This window comes from Cavia porcellus, unplaced genomic scaffold (assembly GCF_034190915.1).
Source record: "Cavia porcellus strain 051 isolate PalLab524CR breed Dunkin Hartley unplaced genomic scaffold, mCavPor4.1 scaffold_2, whole genome shotgun sequence".
Classification (NCBI taxonomy): domain Eukaryota; kingdom Metazoa; phylum Chordata; class Mammalia; order Rodentia; family Caviidae; genus Cavia; species Cavia porcellus.
The window spans coordinates 73,237,659-73,262,668 of NW_026947485.1; the positions used below are offsets into that span (position 1 = coordinate 73,237,659).

At 43.8% G+C, this 25,010-nt stretch overlaps 1 protein-coding gene across 9 annotated transcripts; it reads right to left on the bottom strand.

The window, feature by feature from the left end:
* Window positions 1-4,089: 4,089 nt before the first annotated feature.
* On the bottom strand, window positions 4,090-24,063 carry CUNH9orf153 (chromosome unknown C9orf153 homolog). 9 transcript variants are annotated; one of them, XM_063243881.1, is made up of 5 exons: window positions 23,493-23,927; window positions 20,415-22,141; window positions 18,604-18,686; window positions 16,947-17,424; window positions 12,878-14,171 (listed from the first exon to the last, which is right to left on the bottom strand). In XM_063243881.1, exons 3-5 carry the CDS (start codon window positions 18,658-18,660, stop codon window positions 13,945-13,947), a joined length of 762 nt encoding a protein of 253 aa, XP_063099951.1. In that variant the 5' UTR covers window positions 18,661-18,686; window positions 20,415-22,141; window positions 23,493-23,927; the 3' UTR covers window positions 12,878-13,944. The 9 variants fall into 9 exon arrangements, 6 of the variants coding, with proteins under 6 accessions (XP_063099930.1, XP_063099924.1, XP_063099951.1 ...); XM_013158168.3 differs by having other exon boundaries at window positions 23,409-23,911; XM_063243875.1 differs by having other exon boundaries at window positions 21,988-22,141; window positions 23,409-23,834.
* Window positions 24,064-25,010: the final 947 nt, after the last annotated feature.

A 25,010-nucleotide genomic window follows, 5' to 3' on the forward strand; every position in this document is an offset into this window, starting at 1 on the left:
GCTGCCAAAAAAAAAAAAAAAGATAAAACTGTAACAAAAACTCCTCCTCTCCACCTTGACCTAGAAATACAAAGGCACATCAAAAGAGGAAGGACGTCAGACAGGACTAAATAAGGATCTTTGTTATGTTCATATTTAGGGGGGTAGCTATATAAAAGTCAACACACCATAAGCCAAAATTTAATGTGTGCGTTTGTTCTTTGATATTTCTTCATCATCATCACCATCATTTTCTGTAGTGCTGGGAACTGAACCCAGGGTCTTGTGCATGCTAGGCAAGCGCTCTACCACTGAGCTACACCCTCAGCCATCTTGAGTTTTGAAGGCCCAAAGGCTGAGTCAGTGTGGTTGGTTTTTGTTGCCTTCTTTTTTTTCTTGTCTGCCTTCTAGCCATGTATCCCAAATGCTTTAACTAGTGCCATCCAAAGTTTCTTATCAGTCTCTGACTCAACTGACATGGTAAATAGTGCCTTTTCTCAGTTTCTATTTTGAGGTATGCAAGTGATTAGATTGTTTGTTTTTTGAGGAGACCTGTTAAAGATCCCGACAGTTACTTTTCAATTGGCCCAGTTTCCCTTTCATCATTTCTTTTTAGAAAACCACACAAATTCAAAATAATTACGCTTATTTTCATCTTATAACTGCATCATTCAAGCCTTAATTTCCTCATGGTAATTTTATATGTTATTACATTTTTATCTCAGTGTCCTGATAATGTTACAGACACTCTTATGGAAACTCCATCTGTATCTGCAGCCCCTAATATAATTTTAAAGTATGATATAGATTTAATTTTATTATTATTCTAGAACAGATACAAATTAGGGAAATTAGTAGCAGGGTTGGCACAGTGGCTTCACAGTTTCATGATGCATTAAATCTGAGAGTAAAATTTATCACAAGTGGGAAAAGTTCAAGTAGCATCAATGATCACGTAAGTGGATATTGAAGGATATTATTTTTTTCTTGAAGGTCCAGTGCAAAGAAAATCCATGCATTCATCACCCTAAATAGAATTCATTTGTATCTGCTGCTAGGCCCAGTTGCTGTGTGGGGTCATTTGGATAGCTGCAGAATTTTTTCTCTTCTGGGAAATTTCTGGGAAAATGAGTAAGTTGTGTGTCATAGGCAGAAATGTGTAGTTTTGTATGGATGGTCTGGTTCATTCAGTAATAGAATCATTCACTCCACAAATCCTTACCATGTAGTATGCATCGAAGAAGATTCTTAGCACAGGAGATTCAATGACAAACAGAACAAGTAGGCTCCTATTGGTAAGGACAGATCAATTTAACAGTGAGCAAGAAAAACTGCTTTCCCACTTGCATAATCACATGCAGTGCTTGTAGTTATATGGTCACATAAGGATGAAGCAAGATGGTGTGCTCAGGGTGACTGGGAGGCCTCCTGAGAAGAACTGGACAGAAAGCCCTAAGATGCCAGGGGTGAGAAGCAGCAGCCCTGTTATGCTGGAGACCTATTCTCCGCAGAGACCTCAGTGTGTAAGTCTTAGTCAATTGATAGGAAGTGGGTGTGGTGGGATGGTGTTGGCCAAGGTTCTTAGGTCTACAATGGAGTCCATGGATATGGAGGCATCAGAAAGTTACAGCTTTGTGACCTTTATCCACACCCCACATTGTTGAACCTAGGGTCTGAGGAGGTCTTAAATGTACTCCAACATGGTAGACTCTGCCAGATACCTGCCTTGTCACTGTCTCTCCTCATTGCTTCCCTTCATCACAAAGGCCAATTTTGTCGGGGGCTAGATTATCCCAACTAAAAATCCTTATGTGCAGAGTTCCTTGTGGTTAAAGGTGGTCACATTGCAGACTTCTGGTTAATTATATAAATCTAGAATGATGATAAGAAGAACATTCTAGATTTATATAATTCTACCAACTCCTAGCAGGTGGTAGTTATGGCTTAGATTTAGAATGTCCTCCAAAGCTGCTTGTGTTCAGAGGTGGGCTTGCAGAAGATGATTGGACCACAGGGGTGCTATATTCGTCAGTAGATTAGTTCACAGATGAATTCACAGCTGAATATTCTGGTAAGAGGTGAAGCTTGGTAAGAAGACACAGATCACCAGGACAGGGCCAAAAAGATATATCTCTTTCTTGGGCTGCTCTCTCCTCTGATTCCTAGCCACTATGATTTGTGCAATCTTCTTTTGCCAGTGAATTCCACCATGCCATTTCCACCTTGGAGACAACCATGTACTGAAACTGTGAAAGTAACCTCTCCTCCTTTATGTTGTGGGTACTGAGTACTGTGAAGACAGATTTTGGCTTTGAGAAGCTGGGTCATTGCTGAGACTGTACCGAACAACATGGTTTAGAAGCCCTGGAATGCTGTAAGTGGAGCTTGATAGATGATACTGGTTAGAGCTAAGATAACCAGCTAAGATGCTGATAGGAATGCAGTAAGGCAAGGTTCAGAATGTTTTGGCTGGAAACAAGAATCCCACTGATAATTGTATGACAACATGTATGTTATATTCTGGCAGAAAATTTGTCTTCGTTTTGCCATGTCTTGAAACTGTGAGAAACTGAGCTTAACAGCAGTGGACTAATTTGGTGGAGAAAATTTCAAAACAGCCTAACATTTAGGCTGGGGCATGGGTACTGATATGTTTTTAGTCAAATCTACAGTGAAAATCAGGAACAAAAAGGTAATGTGAAAAGTCTGCAATTTCCTCAGAAAGGAAGTGCAAGTTGGGGCCATGGAGGACATAGTTGCTAAAAAGAAGCAAAGTGCTTTGTATTAGGAAAAATGGTTTGAAATCATCTCAAGAATCAGCAAGACACTCTTCTCACCTCTGCATCAAACATTCAAAACTGTAAAGTTTTCTTTTGGAAAGAGAACCTATGGGCCCCCTGCTGTAGAAAGGCCACATAGGAAATTGGTTCCTGGGAGTTTGTTTCAAAATACCCAGCCATCCAGGCAGTCAGAGGCCTCTGCAGCCATGGTTCAAGATGGGTTGGCTACTGATCAGTCTGTGGCAGAATCTGAAGTCACCAATGTAGTCTGCATTTTACAGGTATGCAGAATGTAAGCATTATGAGGTCATGAAGGCTTCAGGTTTCATAGGAAGACTTGGGTGGCCATTCAGTGTGCCCTAAAGGGTCAGTGTTTGAAGCTGTGAGTGAAGCTCAAAGTGGAGACCCCAGGGAGATAGAGATGCTAGGAATGTGGAACACCTGCTGAGGAAGGCTGCAGAAGTAAATGGAGCCAGCCTGAGAAAGAGGCCAGCTGGGCTGCAACTGGAAAGGTCATAGGACAGGGCTGCCTGACTCCTTTGGAGCTCACATGTTGCCACAATTGCCTTAGGTGTTGGACACAGAACTACAAAATTTATGGCCTGGCCTGATGAATTTCAGCTGACATTAATCCAATTCCTTTTTATCTCCCATTCTTCCCTTTCAGAATGGAAATGTTTGCCCTATGCCATAGTATGTTGGACCTATTTACCTTTCCTTTGGGTTTTTTTTTGGGGGGGTACTGGGGATCGAACTCACGACTTCACACTTGCCAGGCAGGCACTTATGCCACTGAGCTAAATCCCCAGCTCCTCTTTTTGGTTTTTACAGGGATTCACAGTCAAGTTTGTCTTGAGTTTGAGATGAGACTTGAGACTTGGATTTTGCAGCAGTGCTGGAACTTTGGCGAGTCTTAGAAATTAAAATGCATTTTTCTGGCAAATACATTTAATCCTAGCACTCAGGCTGAGGCAAGAGTACTGTTTTAAGGCCAGCTGGGCTATAGAGTGAGTTCAAAGCCAGCCTGAACTACATATCAAGAACATTTCTCACAAACACTCTATTTTGCCTGTTTGTCTTCTAAACATTTAACATGTATAAAGTAAGTGTTTTGGTGTATTTTTGTTTCTGCGATTAAGTCTTACCACATAGCCCAGATTGGCCTCGAACTTGCAGTGATCCTCCTGCCTCAGCCTCCCAAAAGCTGAGATTACACTGAGATTACAGCCATGCACTATGCCTGGTTTATAATTTCATCATTAGAACAATTCTTATATTATCTGTATTCACAGATGAAGATATTTCAATAGAGTGTAAAATGGCTTGTCTAAGGTCAAAGAGTCAGAATTTCAACTCACGTTATCTGACTGGAAGTCCGGTGAGAATTAAATTTTTCTAAATTTCAACGTCTGTTGTATTATCTTTGTATCTTTGGTAAAGGGGCTGATCAAATCTGCTTATTTTAAAAAACTGGGTTGCTCATCTTCTCACTATTAAGCATGTATGTGCTTTTTAAAGGTAAAATAACACCAGCGGTCAAATATCAAAAGAAGGAAAATGGAAGAAGTAGCAGTGTGGCATCTTCAAGAGCGGAAGGAAGCCAGACGTGGTGGTGCTTGATAGGAGTTCTAGCTGTGGCAGGTACGGGGTAGGCGTGGGGTGGGAGGATTACACATTGGAAACCAGCGTGAGCAGCTCAGCAGTCATGGAGACCTCGTATCAAGTGGGTAGATGCTGAGAGGTGTAGCCCAGTCTAGGCTCTGGGTTCAATTCCTAGTACAAAAAGAATAAGTGAAATGTAGACATTTTGGACAAACAAAGCTTCATTGCTGGTATACTCACTCTGAAGGAAATGGTAAAGATTTTTCTTCAGGCAGAAGGAAAATTGAGCCAGACAGATACTTGGATATGCACAAAGAAATGAAAAGCAATAAAAAAGTGAATATGTGGCTAAGTCTAAATGAGTATTAACTGTACAAATAGCAATGTAAAGGCTGTCTTGTGAGGACATGTTCGTACATATATGTACATAGTATTATCCCTTGTGGAAATAAGAGTAGAGCACATTAGGTAACACACATTACATATGCAGAGTCACCCACATCTGTTCTCTCCATGCTGGCTATCTTTCATCTGATCTCTACCTGATGGGAGAAGAATCCATGGGGCTCAGGAGACACATCCTTACTTGGTTCTCTTGCTGTATTCCACAATTTTCCTGCAATGAACTTTTGAAGTGTGGTCATTTGTCTGTGACTCTCCTCTAGTAATCAAATCCTATTTAAAATGCCTGTTATTACTTGTGATAACTCCAACTGAAAATGTCCCAAATATTTGTCAGCAGCAGGATGGATAACTAAATTAGGTTATATTCATGCATTTTAATACCACATATCAGTGAAAATAATTACTAAACAATTATTAAACAAAACATGGATGAATCTTTCAAATGTCTTAAAAGCCTGATACGAAATCATTTATACTATATGATTACATTCATATAAAGTAGTACAAAAACAGGCAAAACTAACCCATGGCAATTATTGGTTACCCTTGGAGAAAAGGGATGGAATAATGATTTAGGAGAGGGTAAGAGAAGCTTCTCCCAGGACTGTTCTTTCTCATTACTTGGGTGGCGATTTCTTGGGAGGGGTTCAGTTTGTTACAGTTCACTATGCTTGTGATTTTCTGTAGAAAACTGTATTAGTCATTTTCCCTCCACTGGGACAAAATAATGGTGCCCACAAATCAAAGGGGTGGTTTATGTGGCTCACAGTTTCTTTCAGTCTGTGGGCTACAGAAGCAGCATGATGGAAGGATGTGACCCTTCTACCCAAGTTTCAGCTCCTAAAAGCACATTCAGTATGAACTCGTCAGTAGCTAACCCACTGATGAGCAGTGCAACCCCATCCATGGTCCATGGCCTTCCCAAAGTGCTCCCAACACCTGAGACTTTTGTGGAACATTTTAGATTTAAACTATAACATTTTACCACTGATCCCAAAAAGGCTCCTGTCCATCTCATTATGTAAAATGCTGTCAGTTCATGTCCAGAGATTGCAGGAGTCCCGACAGTGCCAGCACTGCTCAGAGTCCAAGTCTAAAGCACCTGAGCCTCAAGGCAGACGCAACTGTGAGCCCTTGTAAAAACTCAAATAGAAAGTTAAAATCCTTCCGAAAGGCAGTGGCATGGGGTAAGTACTCCTATTCCAGAAAGGAGGAACAGGCAGATGGGAAGGAACTGAATCAAAGTGAGACCAAACTCTAGCAAGGCAAACGTGAAATCCTGCATCTCCACACACACCTGTGATCCCAGAACTCGGAGAGGCTGACGGGAGGACCGCAGGCCCATCCTGGGCAACTCAAGCCTTCAGTGAGGTCCACAAACGAGGAAATTGCCTCATCGGGCATCTGCAGATTCACCGTACACTTGTCCTTACTTTTATCAATGTTTGAGTATTTGTAATAAAAATGGCCAGAAAAGACAAGATTGGGGGCTTTTGGTGTTGAGTTTTAGCTACATCTCAAGGAACAAGCATTTCTGATTTAAATATTTGTGCCTTTACAAAGATGAAACATTCTCCCATTCATTTTATGAAGTTAGCATACCTTAAACACGTTTGCAAAGCTCTTTGCAGAGCAGCACACAGGAAGACAAACTGGGGTCTGAGTGCACCATGAGTGGAAATCTGTGTAGGAGCAGGGGAAACCCAGAGCCCGGTGAGCGCGCAGACAGTCCTTCGTGCACACCGTGGACAACGTCTTTTGCTGAAGCAAGCAAAACTTTCAACACCAAAATCTGGTTTAAAAAATAACGCGCAAATAAAATGCCGGGGCCGGGGGTGGGCGGGGCAGGCAGTCAGCCGCCCTGGCCAATGTGGCGGAGGTGGCGGTCCAGTGAGGCTGTTCCGAGTGGGCGACCCCACGGGGCCGAGCACTTATCTGGGAGAGGTTGGTGGGCAGCCTCAGAGACTCTCCTACCCTCTCCCCTATTCCTCCTTCTAACCCCTTCCACTCCACTCCCACCTCCCCCCCTGGCCTTCCCCCTCCTCCTTTCCCTCCACCTCCTACTCGGTCCCTTTCTCGGTGCACTAACAGCTGCCTCGGCAGAGGGCTGGTGGGGCTCTGCAACCCTTCAGCCTTTGACAAGGGTCTGGTCTGGGCAATAGATAACGCAGATCCTAGAGCCAAGGCACACAGGGAGAAAGGTCTTTTGCAAATCGAAAAAGCTGTATTTTAAACCTACCCCAGTTCCCACAGGAATTTGCTCTCCCCATCTCTATTTTTTGGCTGGCCTTAAGGAAGGCCTTCAGTTTGAAAGAATTTTGCCCTCAATGGGAGACTACAGGGGTGGGAGGCTGGGAGGTGGAACCAAGGGGCTCTATCTTGAGGTCACCTTCCCCGCCCCTAGGCAATTTACCTGTGGTACGCAATGAATTCCAGTGGACCTGTGCATCAGTAATGACCCTTAGACACCACCGCAAACCTAAGCTATAGGTATGACCCCACAACACCTGTCTGACAGAGAAAAAAGCCAGACCTCAGTGGTCGGGCTGTTCCCTCTCCACATTCTTAAAATAAAGGCCACTTTTATTTCATATTTCTATCCTTTTAGCCACGCCAAAAATTCTATCAGTTGATTCCCCGACCAGGAATGGCAGGCAAGGGACTCCTGGTTGTCCCAGTTTGAGTCCCCTGCCGATTCACGGACTGGACCATCTCAACACGTGGAAGCTGTTCAACTTGTTGCTGCTGGTTTGCAAACAACACTGGTCCAATCATTTACCGCAGGTGAGCTGATTTCTGTCTGAAGATTACTCCGTGGTAGTGGGCCGGGCCCCACGCCGGATTTTCTTTCTCACGTTCCTCGGACAGCTGAGGTAGAGCCAGAACCGTTACTCCACACGTGCCTTTTGGTGACAATTAAAAAGCACAAGTTTTGGAACCGATTAACCATGTATCCAAAATATTAGGTGACAACTTCTTATATTGGCCACAGTCCAGTTGGCTCATTTTACCTTAATTGACCATATCTCTGGGGTGCATGGCTCAAAAGGCTACCAAAAACCAAAAGGCTGATCTTTTATTTATGCTTATCTCAATGGCAGCAAACTGACAAAAACTCTCCATCTTTAGGCCTTTTAGGAATGGGTCCCTCTCTCCCTCTGCTCCTCCAGGATCCCTCCTCCTCCTCCCCACACTCAGGAGGTGGCTTCTTTCTTTACAGCTTCTCCCCTATATCTCACACATCAAATCCCGCAGCTCTCTCAGCACCGTCCTTTCCTCCCCGCTTCACCCATTTCTCAATCCCTCCCCTGCTGTATGCCAGCCTGCCTCTTCCTGAGCATGAGTGGCTGGGATGCGCAGGAGGTGCGAGCGGACAGCGTTGGGCTGCCAGCTGGCAGGGCAGGCGCAGTGGGCACCGAGGGGCTGCGCGGGCTGCTCTGGGCTCTAACGCCGCACATGCCGGCTCTGTGATCTCCTGTGGGCTCCGAGCACCTCCCGAACAGTCCCAGCCCCCAGCCCCCAGCCCCAGCCCCAGCCCCTGTCCTGAGCTCGGCTTGGCTCAGGCCAAACCCCAAGCCCTGCTCTGGGTGGTGGCTTGGAGGAGGACACAATGGGATACGGTGGGAGGAAAAGGGGCCAGGAGTAAAAGGGACAAATGGCTGCCCGGCGAGGCAGGACGCCTGGTCATTCCTTCTTTTTTTTTTTTCATTTTTATCGGTACCAGGGATCGAACTCACAACTGCCTGCTTGAAGGCAGGCGCTTATGCCACTGAACCAAATCCCCACCCCCTGGTCATTCCTTCTTAACTCTCTGAGCTAACCATGTTCCTTTTCTGGTATTCTTATTTCAAGAGATCTCAATTAATCTACAAAAAGGTTCACACCAGTCTTATTTATTATGATTCACATTGACCAAATATATTTGAGTGCACTGATTTTTTTTTTTTTGTCTTTTTCCTTTTTATCAGTACTGGGGATCGAACTCATTACTGCCTGCTTTACAAGTCAGGCGCTTATGCCACTGAGCTAAATCCCCAGCCCCTGAGTGTACTCTGATTTTATAAAATATATCTGTTGCTTGTTCAGTCTGTTTATAATGTACAGATCATCTGTTCATGTTTGTCCATTTGCCTGCTCTGTAAACAGCTGTTCCTTTTATTTGAGCGCAACAATCCCCCCCACACACACTTTTGCCAGATGGTCAAAATGGTGCTAAAACTGGTTAAATAAAATCTCTTGGGGTGAGGAGACATTGGACAAGACTTCAATGGATAAACGGGAAAAGTGGCCACCTGGTAATTTTACCAGCTCTTGTTCATTAATTGAAGCCTCCAATAATCTCCATAGCCGTATGGGAGACACCTCAACGAAACTTCGTATGACTAAGACAGTTCAGTGTTGCTGATCTGATGGTATATTCAGGCCTTCAAATATAAAATTGAGATTCTTTCTGCTGCCTTTTTCTTGTGTTCCAGCCAAGATACAAATCAGACGAACATGAGTTCACCAGTCAAATCATTTTTAAACAAAAATCTATGTAATGTATAATTACAAATGTTTTCATTCAGATCCAGACATATGCTTAGAGATGCTTCACAAATTTCTTCAGTGCTCAAATGTTAAAACACCCATAGTAAATAGCCATTTAATGTTCTGTGTTAAGCTTACTGCCTATACTGTACTATTTTCAATCTTCTGGATGTTCAATGACTGAAATTAAGAGATAATTATAAATTCCTTTTGGATTCCTTTTGCTGGGATCCACCAGATCTTTTCCAGAAAAAAGGTTATGTGATACATGCAGAACAACAAGACCAGCACTAGGGCAGAGGCCAGGTTTGAGCCTTTCCCAGCCTGCCCTCTGCCAAGCCATAATCAACTATACTCAACTGGCATTAAATGACACCATAGCTGATCTCTCTCCTAAATAAAAAGGTAAGATTAATAAAACAGGCCATCCTCCAAAAATCACATGGCATTAGACATTCTAACAGCGTAAAGAGATACTTATATATGACAAATAAATGACATGTCAGTTCCTAAAATTCCCTGGACCTAATGCTCCTTATGGGAAGCCATTACTAAAGTTATGATCATAAAATACCCTGTTGATTGTATTATTTGACTCCTGCATACTCAATTTATTCTACAGATACCTCCCACTGTGGGCCAGATCCCAAGACAAAAGGCTAAACTTGGCCCTTAAACCCTACAGGGAGACCTTCTTATTATGGCTTTTCGTGTTTTCAACAACAGCGATAAAAAATAACAATCTGATCTTCTAGCAGTGACACCTGGAGGTCTGAGACAGGTAAACTGACACAAGGTGGAGCTGCCTGAGCCCCTCCTGGACCATGCTTCGAATGCAGCAGAAATTGGGAAGAAAATACCCCAATCCTGGTGTTCCTTTAGGGCCTTGCCCCAGGGCCACTAGACTGTCCTAGCTGCAAGAGAGCAGGTAGGCCATCCTCCAATTCCTTGCCCTCATAGGAAATGCCATCACTGCCAGATTCATTGCTGACACATCTACTTAGACTTGCTGAAGACTGATGGGGCTTGGAGCCCATAGCCGCCCTCCATTAAGATGTTCTTCTCAGAGCCCCAAGTCCCACTAGAGGTCTCAGGTAAGACACTATCTATACTTGTGGACATAGAGGCCATGTATAGGGTTCTTCCTGAGTTTTCAGGCCATTATATTAAGTCCTCGGTATTTATAGGGGGTACTGACGGCCAACCTATGCAGCCTTTATAGAGAGGGCCTATTTCATGCAGGTTCCTGACTTGCTTCTTCTCTGGATGATCCCATAGTTTGAGATACCTCCAATCCCACCTGTACTGCCCATGCTATGCCTATTTTAATTAAGAGCCTTTTAGACAACAGTTTTCTTAAACCTACCCATTTACCTGATAATACTCCCATTCTCCTGGTACTCAAGCCTGATGGTTCTTACTCTCTAGTACAAAACCTTAGGATACTCAATCATGCTGTTACCCCAATCCACTCAGTGGGGCCAAACCCTTATACCTCCCTCCACCACTCACTTTACAGTCCTAGATCTTTTTTTTTTTTTTTTTTTTGTCTTTTTCCTTTTTATCGGTACCAGGGATCAAACTCACAACTGCGTGCTTGCAAGGCAGGCGCTTATGCCGTTGAGCTAAATCCCCAGCCCCTATAGTCCTAGATCTTAAAAATGCCTTTTTATTCCTTAGTGTTTATGCACCTGGCCCAGACACTCTGAGGTCTCAATAGCTTACACCTGTTATGTCTTGTAAAACCTCTCCTCAGGGACACACAGCATCCCCTTCCTTTCCTATTCATCAGTTTCTCAGACACAACCCTGGTCAAGACTGACATAAATTTTACACATATGCCTTGCCACAAAACTCTCAAATATCTTCTTACCTTTGTTTGTACTTTTTCAGGATAAATAAAAGCCTTTCCCACAACCAGGGAAATTGCTGATATACTTACTAAAGTCCTATTACATGAAATCATCGCAAGGACTACAACCAAGGTGGAGTGGCTCATACCTGGTCTTCTTCTTCTTTTTTTTTATCGGGGATTGAACTCAGGACTGCCTGCTTGCAAGGCAGGTGCTTATGCCGCTGAACTAAATCCCCAGCTCCATACCTGGTCTTCTTGACAAACAGCGGTCAAAGTTGCTAGACTGCCATCCTGGTTTCACATCATGCAGGCTAAGCAATGCCCTCCCAGCCCTAAACCTAACCATCTTTTTTGCTCACTCATCTCCACCTCACCAAGGCCTCACAGCCACAACTCTCAGGCTAAGTCATGTTTTGTTGTCCAATTTGGTTCCTAATTTCTTACATTCTATTAATTATCTTTTTTACAGCAGGAGTCTCAATAGTCTTTCCTAAAGACTGCCCACATCATGCATACCAGAGACATGTCTTACCCTCTTAACTTTTACCCTTTCAGATGGGGGAATAATCACCTCCTAACCCCACATATATTTTTCAGAATTTTAGCTCACCATGGTATAATGATTCTACCTCACCAGGGTCCTGATAAAATGATATATCTAAATCAAAGGCACCTTTCCTTCTGTTTCACCTGGGTCCTTTAAATATGATAGTGGCCCATCTCCTCATAACACCTTGTCTCTTTGTTTTCCCAGTCTAATGTGCGGGCATTCACCAGTGGTAAAGTTGTCCTAGTTAAAACACCTGGCACCAGCTTCTACATGGGCATCAACCATCATCCCATCGACCCACCTAAACCCCAGTACAGTACCCCCTTTCAGCAGGAAACAGTAAAAGAAAAAAAAAACTTCACACTTTTTTCTAACAATAAAATGACAGGAAAAGAATTTTACCCTGAGACACTACAGTGGTGGGAGGCTGGGAGGCAGAACCAAGGGACTCTATCTTGAGGTCACCTTCCCTGCCCCTAGGCAATTTACCTGTGGTGTGCAATGAATTCCAATGGGCTACCTGTGCATTGATAATGCCCCTTAGGCACCACCCCAAACCTAAGTTATATGTATGCCCCCCACAATACGTGCCTGGCAGAGAAAAGCCAGACCTCAGTGGTCGGGAGGAGGGGTTCTCTTTCCACATTCTAAAAATAAAGGCCACTTTTATTCCATGTTTCTATCTTTTTAGCCACGCCACAAATTCTGTCACAATTTAGAATGACAATGTTAGAGCACTTCTGACAGGGGGAATAATCATAGTCTGTGGGAGGGAGGTGCTAAACCCTCCATGCCAGAGAACTGAGGTACTGTTTCTCTGACTACTGCAGCCTGCAGCCACCAACGGTCCTAACATATCCTGCAAGAATTCTACAATTTTTTTCTCTAATGTCCCATTTTTCCACAATTAAATGCAGTTTATATTACTCTTTGGATTTGCAAAACCCACCAAGTTGTCGCATATGATTCTGTTCCAATATCCTGACAAGCTCAAATATATGTTAACTCATTACCTAATTTTACATGATTTAAAGCTCCTTGGCAGTCTCGATTGACACTTGCATATGCCAGTTATGGGACATAAAGTAAGACATTGTGTGCATGCATGTAGCAGCTCCCATGGTGAATACAATCTTCATTTACTGTAATCCACTACTCATAAAAAAAAAATACAAATTCTAGATCCAACCGCAAGGTTTATTTGGTATAGATATTGATATTCACATTTCATTTTGGTTGATTGTCTAGTAAGATTACTTTGATTTGAAAGTCTTACTTTTAGTTAATGTTAATGCATGGTGGTTAATGCAAGCTCCCAAAACTTGTTTAGTATTCATGATTTAAAGACAAAAGTTTAGGGGCTGGGGATTTAGCTCAGCGGCATAAGCACCTGCCTTGCAAGCAGGTGGTCGTGAGTTCAATCCCTGGTACTGATAAAAAATAGAAAAGAAAAAAAAATGTAAAGACAAAGTTTTAAATGACAGTTACAAAAAATGCTCAGCTCAGCATGTTTCAGTTTAGCAGCAGAAAAAGTACCAGGCTCAGGAAGAGTATTTTTACCTTTTTTATGAGTACCTGCACTGTTCAAATTCTGGGGCCAGCAACACTACCAATTACAGATAACTGGATGAAAGTGAGAGGCCTTGGTCCAGGGATTTAGCTCAGTGGCGTAAGTGCCTACCTGGCCAGTGCGAAGTTGAGTTTAATCCCTGGTAGCAAAAATAATAATAATGGGATACTTTATTGAGGATTATTGTTACTGTAGTGGCTTTGTTTTCACTTGAGATTTTCAATGTGTTCCTTTTTCAGTCCTTGTTTCATGTATGCTACTTCCTTTCTTAATGCCTTGAGCAGTTAACACTGAAGTTCTCAGACTCTGTTGAATTTATTGGCTGCTTTTATGGTGATGGGCTTCCTTATGTGCTTATATTTCTGTAGGGAGGAGGGGTCTGTGGATTGACCTAGGGCTTTGTGCAGGCCATGTAAAAGCTATTCTTGCTTGGGAGTTCTCCAGGTGCATCATTTTATTTTCATAGGATCAATATCTACTTCAGCCCTGCCCTACATGGGCTACAGGAGTCAAACCAAACATTACACTAGCAGATCACTCTGAGTCTTCTACTCTACACTGATACTTTATTAGGCAGCTTTACATGAATACTGTTCAGATGTTACATTGCATGCCTCTTCTTCACTTCAATGCTCTCAGTAGTAAAAATTCACATCCAAGGACTTTCAATAAACTAAATATTCCATTTAAGATCATAATTTCCTTCCTTCTGAGGATAAATGAACATAGACCTATGCACTAGAGGTGGGGAGAGACGACCAGGCATATCCGGGCTCTCTACAAATCTCTTCTCGCTGTTGTATTTTATCTCCACGATTGAAACCATGGTTGTGTGCTTCCATTTTGCAAGCCCCTTAAAATATCTCCACTCCAGGTCCCTTAGATCCATGAATTGTTTTTCTGAAAAGAACCATATTTTCAGAGACTCAATGATGATGCTATTCAACTTCCAGTTACTCAAGAGAATACACATTCAGGGAGCTCGCCCCCTCCTTCACCCCCAGCACAAAGGTGTCTGTAACCCTCTTAAACTAAGCGGGAGCCTATGGTATTTGCTTCCTCTAAAGGGGGCCCCCTGAGTGGGCAAATCCAGCTGACTAGAATCCAGTGGAATCCACACAAGCTTGGCAGGCAGCAGACAAGTCTCTCTGCTACATGAATGCTAGCAGGTATAAACAAGACTTGCAGGGCCTGTGATGAGGGAGAAAAGGACTCTCAAGAAACAACACTATCAGAAGTATGGAGATTAGTTAGTACCAGTAGTTAGCATCCACCTTAGCAAGACCACTAGATAGTGTCATTTCTTCCATGATATTGACATAGGGCTGTTATAAAAAATACAAACATGGCCCTTCATCCCTCCCCACTTCCTGCCTACAGTGTGGCCACAGCACAGAGGTGAAGGGGATGTCTCTGTGCACAAAGACAAAAGCTATATATCCAATGACCACAGAGCCATCACTGGAGACCTCTAAAGACATAGCTCCAAATGCCTGCTGCCAGTCGGGCTTCTGGTTACGTAAGAAAAATAATCCCTGTCTGGTTTGTTTTTGCTCAAATTTCTAACCTCCCCAATTCCACAGGGCAGCCTGAGTGAGCCCAACACATTCAGGGAAGAGCAAACTGTCAGCGTCCCCCACTGCCCCATGTGAGAGCCAATTCTGTCATGGTCTGTGGCTGCCCAGTCAGAGTTCTTTGGAATGGAACAGAAAAACAAAAAGGAACTTGTGACAATAGCAATTGGACCTAAGGAATTTCTGAGTCTATCCTAGGGACGTCCACCTGGCTTCCATTTTGTTCCAGAGGTTTCCCTATGGGGTCCTCAAGAGATGGGAGTTATGGCCGCAGAGAACCACTGAGTCCTGATGGGGATGAAGCTGCACACCCAGATGCCTTCATCAGCAAACTGGGCTGGTGGTCCCTCCCAAGTGTCAGTCCTCTCCACAGTGCCGCTTTGTGGCCCAAAACGTGTTTGTACTTTCCTGGGTTGCCTAGGAACATTCCTTCAATTACCTCTGCTGTAGAATGACTCTCTCAGACTGAGACCTAAGTGAGGCCTCATCAGATGCCAGGGCAGCACATTACGGCAGAGGATCTTTCAGTTTTTTGAACCAAATATGCCCAGAGCAGCTCATCTCCCTACATTAATGTGTATCAAATGTTTCTTCTATCCTCCCCACTGCTATAAATAAAGCAATGGTGGTGTCAGAATATACACTGTGTACATCTGATCTTAACCCTACTTATTAAAAACCAGAGGGACCCAAATATTGCTTTTTTCTTTTTGGTAGTGCAGAGGATCAAACTCAGGGCCACATGTACTCTAGGCAAGCTCTCTACCACTGGACTACAACTTCAGGCCAATTTAATCTATTTTATGCGTTTTTTGAGGCAGGGTTTCTCTATGCTGGCCTTGAATTCACTTTGTGGCCCACACTGGCTTGAATTAACAGTAATTCTGCCTCAGCCTCCCTGCGTGCTGGGATTACAAGTGTGTACCAGCATACCCTTCACAATTTAGTCTAGAAATCTTTTTTTTTTTTTGGTACTGGGGATTGAACTCATGACCAAGTGCTTGCAAGGCAGGCACTTACGCTGCTGAACTAAATCCCTGACCACAATTTAATCTAGTAACTACAAAACAGTAAAATATTACACATGGGGTTTTGGTGGTTTTGTTTTTTTGGTGCTAGGAATCAAACTTGGGGCCTTGTACATGATGTACCACTGTACTATGTCCCTAGCTTTCCTCTTATGATAACTTAAAGACAGCAAGACCTGGAACATAACACACTTCTTGCTCATTAAAACTAAACATCATACATTTTCTGTATTTTTCACATCATCTGTATGGACTTTGTGGCTCTTAATGGCTTGTATAAAAACAATCCCCCAACACTTCTGTGTTCAGAGCTGGGGCTTTGGAGGGTGATTGGATCCTGGGGTGCTAACCATCTGATGAGCTGTCAGTGAATGTACTGTTAGGGGGTGGGTCTACTTGCAGGAAGCAGATAGGTGGGGGACTAACCTAAAAAGGAATGCCATGTCCTGTCTCTGCTTCCAAGTTTTCCTGAGGAAACAGCTTTCCTCTCCCATGATGCATTTCTCACCTCAGCCCCAGACATGAGCCAGTTGACTATGGACTGAAACCTTTGAAGCCGTGAACCAAAATAAATGCTTCCCCTGCAGGTATTTTGTTATATAGATGGAAAGCTAACGCTATTAAAAAGTATGTTGTTTGTGGCCGCTGTTTAAAGTCCTGATAGCCATGTAATAAGGAAAGAGTAAAGATTTATGAACAAAAAACTTCTACAGAAACCCCTAAGTGGCAGCAAAGCTGAGATGCTTTGGAAACAATCTTTCCCTGACTTCATGTAACAGGAAGCAGTGGTTACGTGTGCTCCACAGTCTTGCCTCTACTTGGCTCAATTTTTAGGGGAGAATTCAAGAGGTCTGCCTGAGAAACAGATTTCAGGATCCAGACGGGACTTAGCTCTGGGGTTTTGGATTCTGTTTTGCATTTCATTGCCCCATAGGCTGTCAGGAACCTGGGAACATGTAGCATTTTCATGGGTCAGCGCCCGACTACTCTTGCTCTCGAAACTGACCTTGGCTTGCAAGTCTGCAGTAAGATCCCCACCCACCCTCTCCCGAATAGCCTCTTGTGTAGGTTACCTGGGTCCACTAAGAAGTATCTGGAAAGTTTGTCTTCAAAGACCAGCCTGAATAGGCGGGGTCTTTCTAATACCTGGAGGCTCTGGGTCTTCTCAGCTGTACCCTGTGCCAGAGCACCCAAGCCCTCCTGGATAAAGTTGTAAGGAAAAGGGTCTGCAGGAGGGTTTATCCCACCCTCCATCAGCCTCTTGCGGGCCCTGGGGGGCCCTGCCAGGGAGAACAAGCCCTGTAGCAGGCTGTGGTGCAGGCGCTCAGCCATGGGCGGGGGCTTCCTGCGCTCCTTCTTAATCACTGTGGTTGAAAACATTGGCTGTGTGTCTTCCCTTCTGGAGCCAGTTCTGCTGATGAATGCCATGGTGTTCAGGCTTTTAGCAAGTAGTGCCTGTGCTTCTGGGAGGGAAATGCTGCATGTTTTTAGGAGACTTGATTTCTTACTGTCCTCATTAAAATTTTCAACCAAAGCATATAATTCTGCCAGCTGTGGAAGAAAAAAAGCAGGGGAGTCACAACATAAATGAAAAACACAATCTGACAGACCCAGCCCTCTAGAAAAACAGAACAACAAATAGCCAAGGAAGCAGAAACATTGACTATGGAAAGGTATTTTTGCCTAACTAAACTAAGTCAGTGGTGGCAATATGGAATAGCTAACAGAAGGCTGACTCTGAGATCAGTTCTCCAAAATTATTGAGACACACCTTTAATCCCTTCCCTCCACTGGAAAATAAGCCAGGTATATTTGGATTTGAGGGTCTTTCAGATCTTTTCCACTCTAAAATTCTACAAGTGAGACTGGCCAGAGACAGCTGCACGGTGTGGGGCGGGGCCATGTGCTCTTGGGTTGACGCGAATTGTGTTTGTTTCCTTAGTTTCCCTTAGGGAAGAAGGAGTGTCTGGCCATCCAGCTAGCAGCTTTCTCCTGGTCAGAGCTCACAAGGTTCTGCAGTGGAGGGTAAAGAATGCTGGAATATTTTACCACAACAAATGGTTACAGCTATGAAGTATTTGAGAGTAGTTATTGGCAAACAGATTTTTAAAGTCATTATTTCTCAGAACACCTCTTTCCATTTAAAATCCTATGTTAACAATGGTCTTCTTTTTCCAGAGCTTCCTGCCTACCTAGCCCGTCCTTCCTAAGCAGCATCAACGGTTTGAGCATGTGGGTCTGCTGTGACATGTGTGCCTAGCGTCCCCAAGATCTAGATCTGATCCCCCAGCACTGAAGAAAAAAAACCAGGGGGTAGGGGCCAGGGGTTCAGCTCAGCGGCATAAGTGTCTGCTTGACAAACTCGAGGTCATGAGTTCCATCTCCAGCACAGGACACACACACACACAAAACGGCACGGACACCAGGGGGTATTTGGTCATTTGACCAAATGCAGTGTTTCCTTTAATCCCAGCCAGTTGTCTTGCAAGGGCAATGGACAGAAAATAAACTAAACATCTTTGAAAATGCCATTGTCAAGGAACCAGCAGCCATGCATGCTCTCGCACTCTTGGAAAAGCTTTTTTTGTTTTGTTTGGACAAAAAAGTCACTGAGAGAAACTGGGGCATCCCCATGGCTTCCCGGCATATCACTGCATATTTGATAACTTGAACTTTTCTCGTTTTTTAATGTAGTTTCCCCATACAGTACCACAGGCCTGAAGTACACACCGCACACTGCTGCACACTGCTGTCTTTAGCTGGACTAGAGACTCTCAAGTGGGACATTGTGCTGGGGTTTTATTCTCCACCTCCTACAAAAAGTACAAACTAAAGATTAGATAATATATGATGAACAGTGTAGTGTTTTTAAATCTTCTGAACTTTTAAAAATTTACACAGTTTTAATTTTTGTCTTCTCCTTAGTCTAGGTTTGTGAAATTAATCACATTTCAACCAAACTTGTTCTCTAAAACAGACAAGTTCCTATTCAACATGTATGACCAGGTTTAATACTGGCTCAATGAATCCTGTTTTATTTGTATTTATCTTACATATTTTGAAAAACTCTTAGTTCACCTAAATACAAAAATCTTCTACTTCCTTACCCAAAAACTGTTTTTCATTCAGGAGAAAAAGCTAATGATAACAAGAAATATGAACATTCTGAAATAGCTTTTGTGTCATGTGTACTAGGAGGCATTTTTTCTCTGGGGTTTTAATTCAGTCCCTTTGTGGAGCATTGAAACTGGCCTCAGGATCTTCACCATTCCCCTCATCAGTAGGTGGCAGCAAAGTCCCTCCCACTTTTGCCTCTGGCTTTACGCTTGCCTTTGACCAACAGGAGGTGGCCCTGTCCTGTGAGTGCCAGTGTCTGGGGCTTCTGAGGCCTCCCAGCTGTACCAATGTTCTTGGAAGCCTGCGCTGCTGTGGAAAGGGAGATGTTGGCGGGGGGGCAGCAAACAGTGCCAAGCATGGGGCTCACAGTGAGACCACCTGTTCATCCCTCCCCAGCCACTGTGCCTCCCAGGGCCACAACTGCACCTGTGACCCCAGGTCCCAGTGGAGTAGAGCCACCGATTCTTACACAATGACAGTGAGTTGGTCACTGCAAGCCACTAGCTTTGGGGTGGGTTGTTCCCAATGAGTATGATCAACTCCACAGGGTAGAGCATTCTTGGTCTGAGCCCTCTTGTGGGAGGAGAGGGAGTGTATAAGCAGGAAATGGCGCTGTCCTCCCTGACAAGTAGCAGTGGCCCCAGGGTGAATTCTGAGATGAACCAAGGGTATGCTTAATGAGGCGAACCTGTTTTTGTTCTTTCCCCTTCCCCAGCAAGGCAGAAAAGGCTACATATATATTCTGGGTGTTTGCACTCAACCTGTATTGCTCTGCTACACTGTAAAAGAGAACTATCAGCTGGTGATGGTGCACACCTATAATCCCAGCACTCAGGAGGCTGAGGCAGGAGAATCATTGCAGGTTTGAGACCAGCCTGGGCTACACAGTGAGTTCAAGGTCAGCCTGAACTGCACAGTGATGCCCTATCTCAAAAAAAAAAAAAGAACTATCATAATTCAGAGGCTATTTATGTATACACAGCTAGATCTCCTGCCATCTCACTGTCACGTCTGAGACCTCTACATCAACGTGATGCCACATGTCCAGCCCCTTCCTGACTTCCGAGCAGTGGCCTTGCAGACCCTCTGCCCTCAACACTTTAGGACTGGCCTGCGACTTCTTTCAACAGCTCCTATAAAGGAAAACATTTCTCTAACTTGCTTTAACTGGGAGTCATCCAGGACGCCATCTCTCAGTAGTGTTGTCCACTATGCTCAGGTGCTTTCTCCCATCCCAACACACAGTGTGTTTCCTTCTCTTCCCCTCAGAAGAGGGAAAATGAACTTTTGAAATCAGTGATTACCCAAGGACAAGGTTTCTGACCTTGCGGTTCTACGCAGACAAAGCTGTAGGTTAAAACACAGCTCATTTCATTGTAGTGGGATAGAGAGGGGAGCATCTGGAAGCTTAAATTCTCGCTGACCTCATATTGGGCATGTCCCCTTCTTGCTGAAGCATCAGGATTTGGAAAAGCGACGGGATCATTGATCAGAGGCAATTTATCTTCTCCTGTCGGTGACTTCATTAACCTCAGGCCCCTGGCTTGACCAGCATTCAAGCCTCTCCTGACAAGCCTCACCCAGGGGAGGCTGTGGAAACTTGGGGGCTCCTCAGCACTCTGCTGTTCCTCTCAGGTCATGGTCAGAGATTCCCACCGTCACATTCAGACCGTCAGAGAAAAGCAAGGGCACCTCAGGGGCATCCAAGGCCAGGGTCTCCCAGCACAAGTTCTTCTTCAGCTCTGTATTTGCTCTGTGCACACTTGTCATCTGATCTTTAGTATCTGTGCTGACCAAGCGAGCACTAGCCATCATCTCTCAGTATGATGACATTTAGCTTGATGCTGGCTGATGAACTAAACTTGATTTTTTCATCTTGTAGTTTTATTAAATTTTAAAGGGAATAAAACAGCAATAAAATAAATCAAAATAGTGGTAAGACAGTAAGAAATCTCCAATAATTACTATGTTGCATGCTTTTGTCCTCTAAGTAGTTGCTTGGCTTTAGGCCTGTGGTCAATCAAACATTACAGTTCCTCTAAATCAGATGGAAGGTTGGGGGATATTTGTTCTTCTCTCCCTAAACTTCAAATTTTGAGGGGAATAGTGACTTCTTAATCATCACTTTAAACTTTTTTATTGGTACCAGGGATCGAACTCACAACTGCCTGCTTGCAAGACAGGTGTTTATGCCACTGAGCTAAATCCCCAGCCCCTTAATCACTTTAAAGGTAGTTTTTATTGTATTAATTTTTCTCTACCTCAGCTATTAACTGTCGTCTCATTTTGAACCAACTTTTAAAAATAACTTCCCTATTATTTCTAAGCCCATTGCAAAATGACCTAGTGACAAGGCTAATCATCTTTAGCTTCAGACCCTGCAGTCACACTTTTCTTGCCTTGTGTTAGGACCGTGTCTTGTAACCTATTATGGGTTTCCTGTTTAGTCACTAGGTAGATTATTTTTCAAACTTGGCTACTTATTGCTTCAAGGACACTATACAAACCTCTCAACTAGACTTACAAAGACTACTCACAATCTCCTTCTAGCACTTCATCATCATTTAAAAAGCAGATTTTAGGGACCCAGGATATATGTCAGCCACACAAGTGGCTGCTTGGCAAGCGCCAGGTTGTGAGTTCATTCAGTGTTACTCCCCCAAAATAAAATAAGTAAAAGTTACACTTCAAGCCAGATGTGTAATACACCTATAGTCCCAGCTACCTGGGAAACCAAGGCGGGAGTATCATTTGAACCCAAGAGTTTAAAACCAGCCTGGGTTACACAGGAAGACCTGTCTCAAAACAAATGAAGGGGCTGGGGATTTAGCTCAGCGGCATAAGCGCCTGCCTTGCAAGCAGGCAGTCGTGAGTTCGATCCCTGGTACCGATAAAAACGAAAAAGACAAAAAAAAAACAACAAAAAAAAAACCAAATGAAAACACCAGACAAGACACTAAAATTAAAATAAACTTTAAAAACATGTCTGGATATTACCACAACGCTGTAAATGTTTTTTACACTTCAGCAGCTGAGTCGACTCATTATCTGGCAGGAACTTTGGTACTTCTGGGCATTCATCCTTTGAGCTTGAACTCACTGTGATTCCTCTTGAAACCAGCCAGAATGTTCTCTTCTCTTTTATGCCAACCTAAATAAAAACGACAGAAATGAGCGTAACACTGAAGAAATCACAGTGTCAGAAGAGCTCTTGTGTTACAATAGGAAGCGCAAATAAAGAAATTTTAAATTAATTAGAGAATCCATCTGTGACCAAGTGGTTTTCTTTTTTTTTTTTTCTTTTTTTTTTTTAAATTTTATTTAAGGAGAAAAGAAAAAAAAAAGCAGGGAAAGGGTTCAAGTTATACAGATTTACAGAAAAAAAAATGAACAGTAGGAAATCACTAGTTAATGGATTACATATTGTCATCTTAGAAATAATTGTTCAAGTCACAAAATTAAAGCTTGTAAAGTGGACATTCCATCAATGATACTGCAAACAGTTCTGTTCATTGATCCAATAACCAAGTGGTTTTCTAACAAGGCTGCAAGACAATTCAATGGGATAAAATAGTCTTTTGAATAAAAAGTGCCAGAAAATTGGGTATACACATATGAAAGCTTGAGACTGGATTTCTACCTCATGAAAAGATCAATTTAAAATGGATTATAGACCTAAACATGTGAAAGAATTTTCAGCACGGTTAGAAGTCAGAATATAAAGCAAAGTGGACTTTAAGGATGCAGAAAGAAACTCTATGACTGCCGGGGCCGGACGTGGTGTGCAGGCTTTGGCCCAGGGTGGTACCTAGAGGGGAATTGCTGATGCACAGCCAGCTCGCTAGCGCTTCCGCCACTGAGCTAAATCCCCAGTCGATTGGAACTCATTTCCCGCCAAAGGTAAACTTCATGGGGGGGGGGGCGGAATGCCCTCAAGGTAAACATCCTTTGGTCCCGCCTCTCACTGCTGTAGTGCCCTATCTGGGGCAAGATCCTTTCAACATGCGATCTAAAACCACAGAGCTCCTACATAAAACATGGCAGTAAATTGCTATTTCCTTGGTTTAAACAATGGTTTCTTGAATAGAACTTCAAGGCAAAAGAACAGACAAAAGAAGACAAACTAGGGCCAAGAATTTAGCTCAGCGGCTCAGCGCTTGCGAGTTTCATCCCCGGGACCAAACAAAAAAAAGCCAAAAAACAAACAAACAAACAACAAAAAAAAAAAAACCAAAAAAACCCCTGGACCTCAGCATACACAAAAACAAAACAAAAAATTTTTGTGCTATAGTGGGGGGGGGGGGGAACCCACAGAAGGGACAATGTTTACAAGTCATATCTCTTTGTCCCAGAGTTCATAAGAAATACTAATGAATCAACAATAAAGACAATCCGATTAAAATCTGAGCAGAGGGGACCTTCGGGGGCCTGGCATACAGCAAGCTCAGAAGTCACCGCGCCGTGGTAACAGCAGGAAAACGCTGGAAAGAGACAGTCTTTACATCTGGACGCCAAGCGAGGTGACGGCAGAGGGCGTCTCCTGGAGCCGGAGGGGCAGGCAGGCCGCACAGCGGCGGGCTCGGGAGGCATCGGCGGCAGGGAGAAAGGGCCGCGCACGCGCGGAGTCCACAGCAAAGCGGGACGCGGGCTCGGCCCGGTAGGGGCGTGGGGAGGAGCCAACCAGGCGTTGGAAGCCGGTGTGGGCAGAGGGGGCATCCCGGTGCGGGAACCTGCCACGCACGCGGCCGCAGCAGCGTGAGATAAACAGCCGCGCTTCGCAGCCGCAGCTCGTGCGCGAGGACGCCGACGCTCACGCCGGCGGGCGGGGCCTGACGGAGCACGGGCCGGAAGTGCCGGGAGGGAAGTGGAGAGTGCTTCCGGCGGGCTCCTCGGCGGACTGGACTTGGCCGCGGGAGCGCTGAGCTTCAGACCTGAACGCAAAGGGGAGGAACGCTGAGAAATTAGAACAGAATGTCCACCACCCGCAGGTCGGTGATAAAAGGGTGGCCTGCCTCTGTGTACGGAGGGTTTCAGGATATGAAGGAGCAGAAACCACATTTAAAGAATGACTGCTCAAGACTCCCAGCTGACAACGCACGAGTGCTGAACACAGATCAAAGCTGCGCGAGAACACCCAGTAGGATGATGTAAAACACCAGGCTGAGCCAAACCAAAACTTTAGCCAGGTGCTGTGCACAACTATAGCCCCAGCACCCTGGAAGGCTGAGGCAGGAGCATCACAAGTTTGAGCCCAGCCTGGACAATTTAATGACTAGGAAGACATGAAAAGGGATGATCTAACTCTGTATGAAGGCCAGGCTCAGTCCCCAGAACTAAACAAGCAAATGGCTGCATACAGGCACATTGTATCCGAATTGCTGGAAAGCAAAGAAAAAAAGCTTAAAAGAAGGCAGTGAAAAAGACACCCTATCTGTAAGGAACAAAAATATGAATCATGCTTAATGTCTCCTTAGAAAGCAGAGAATTGAAGAGTGAGATATTTAGAATGGAGAGAGAAAACCCATGATTTAGAATTTTGTATTCTATGAAATTATAGTTCAAAAATTGAGGAAAAGTAAGGAACTTCTCAGACAAACATTCAGTTGACCTACCTTGTAAGAAATACTGAAGGTCTTCAGAGAGAAGGAAAATTATATAACTCAGAAATGCAGGCCTGCGTAAAGAAAGTAAAAGCATTTCAGAAGAAATAAATGAAGGTAGGGCTGGGGATTTAGCTCAGTGGCATAAGCACCTGCCTTGCAAGCAGGCGGTCATGAGTTTGATCCCCGGTACCGTAAAAAAAATAAATAAAAATAAATGAAGGTAAAATCGCTTATACTTATTAACAACTGTGTTCAAAATAGTAAAACCATTAAATGATTATAGCTTATGTATAAGTGAAATTAATGACAGCAATGATACAAGGACAAAAAGAGCTGGGAATATTTGGTTTTATAAGATGCTTTTACTTGAAAGCAAACTTGAATAATTTGTAAATGTGTATAGCAAATTATAGCACA

What these genes read in the sequence shown, in the direction of transcription:
- CUNH9orf153 (XM_063243854.1), bottom strand. Translation starts at nt 24,048, where the DNA reads ATGTGGTTTCTGCTCCTTCATATCCTGAAACCCTCCGTACACAGAGGC. An exon ending in CGGTGACTTCTGAGCTTGCT is followed by an intron (nt 22,142 to 23,427) that starts GTATGCCAGGCC and finishes GTTTTTATTTAG; the next exon opens with GTTGGCATAAAAGAGAAGAG. An exon ending in AAAACATTTACAGCGTTGTG is followed by an intron (nt 7,670 to 21,987) that starts GTAATATCCAGA and finishes TGTCACCAAAAG; the next exon opens with GCACGTGTGGAGTAACGGTT.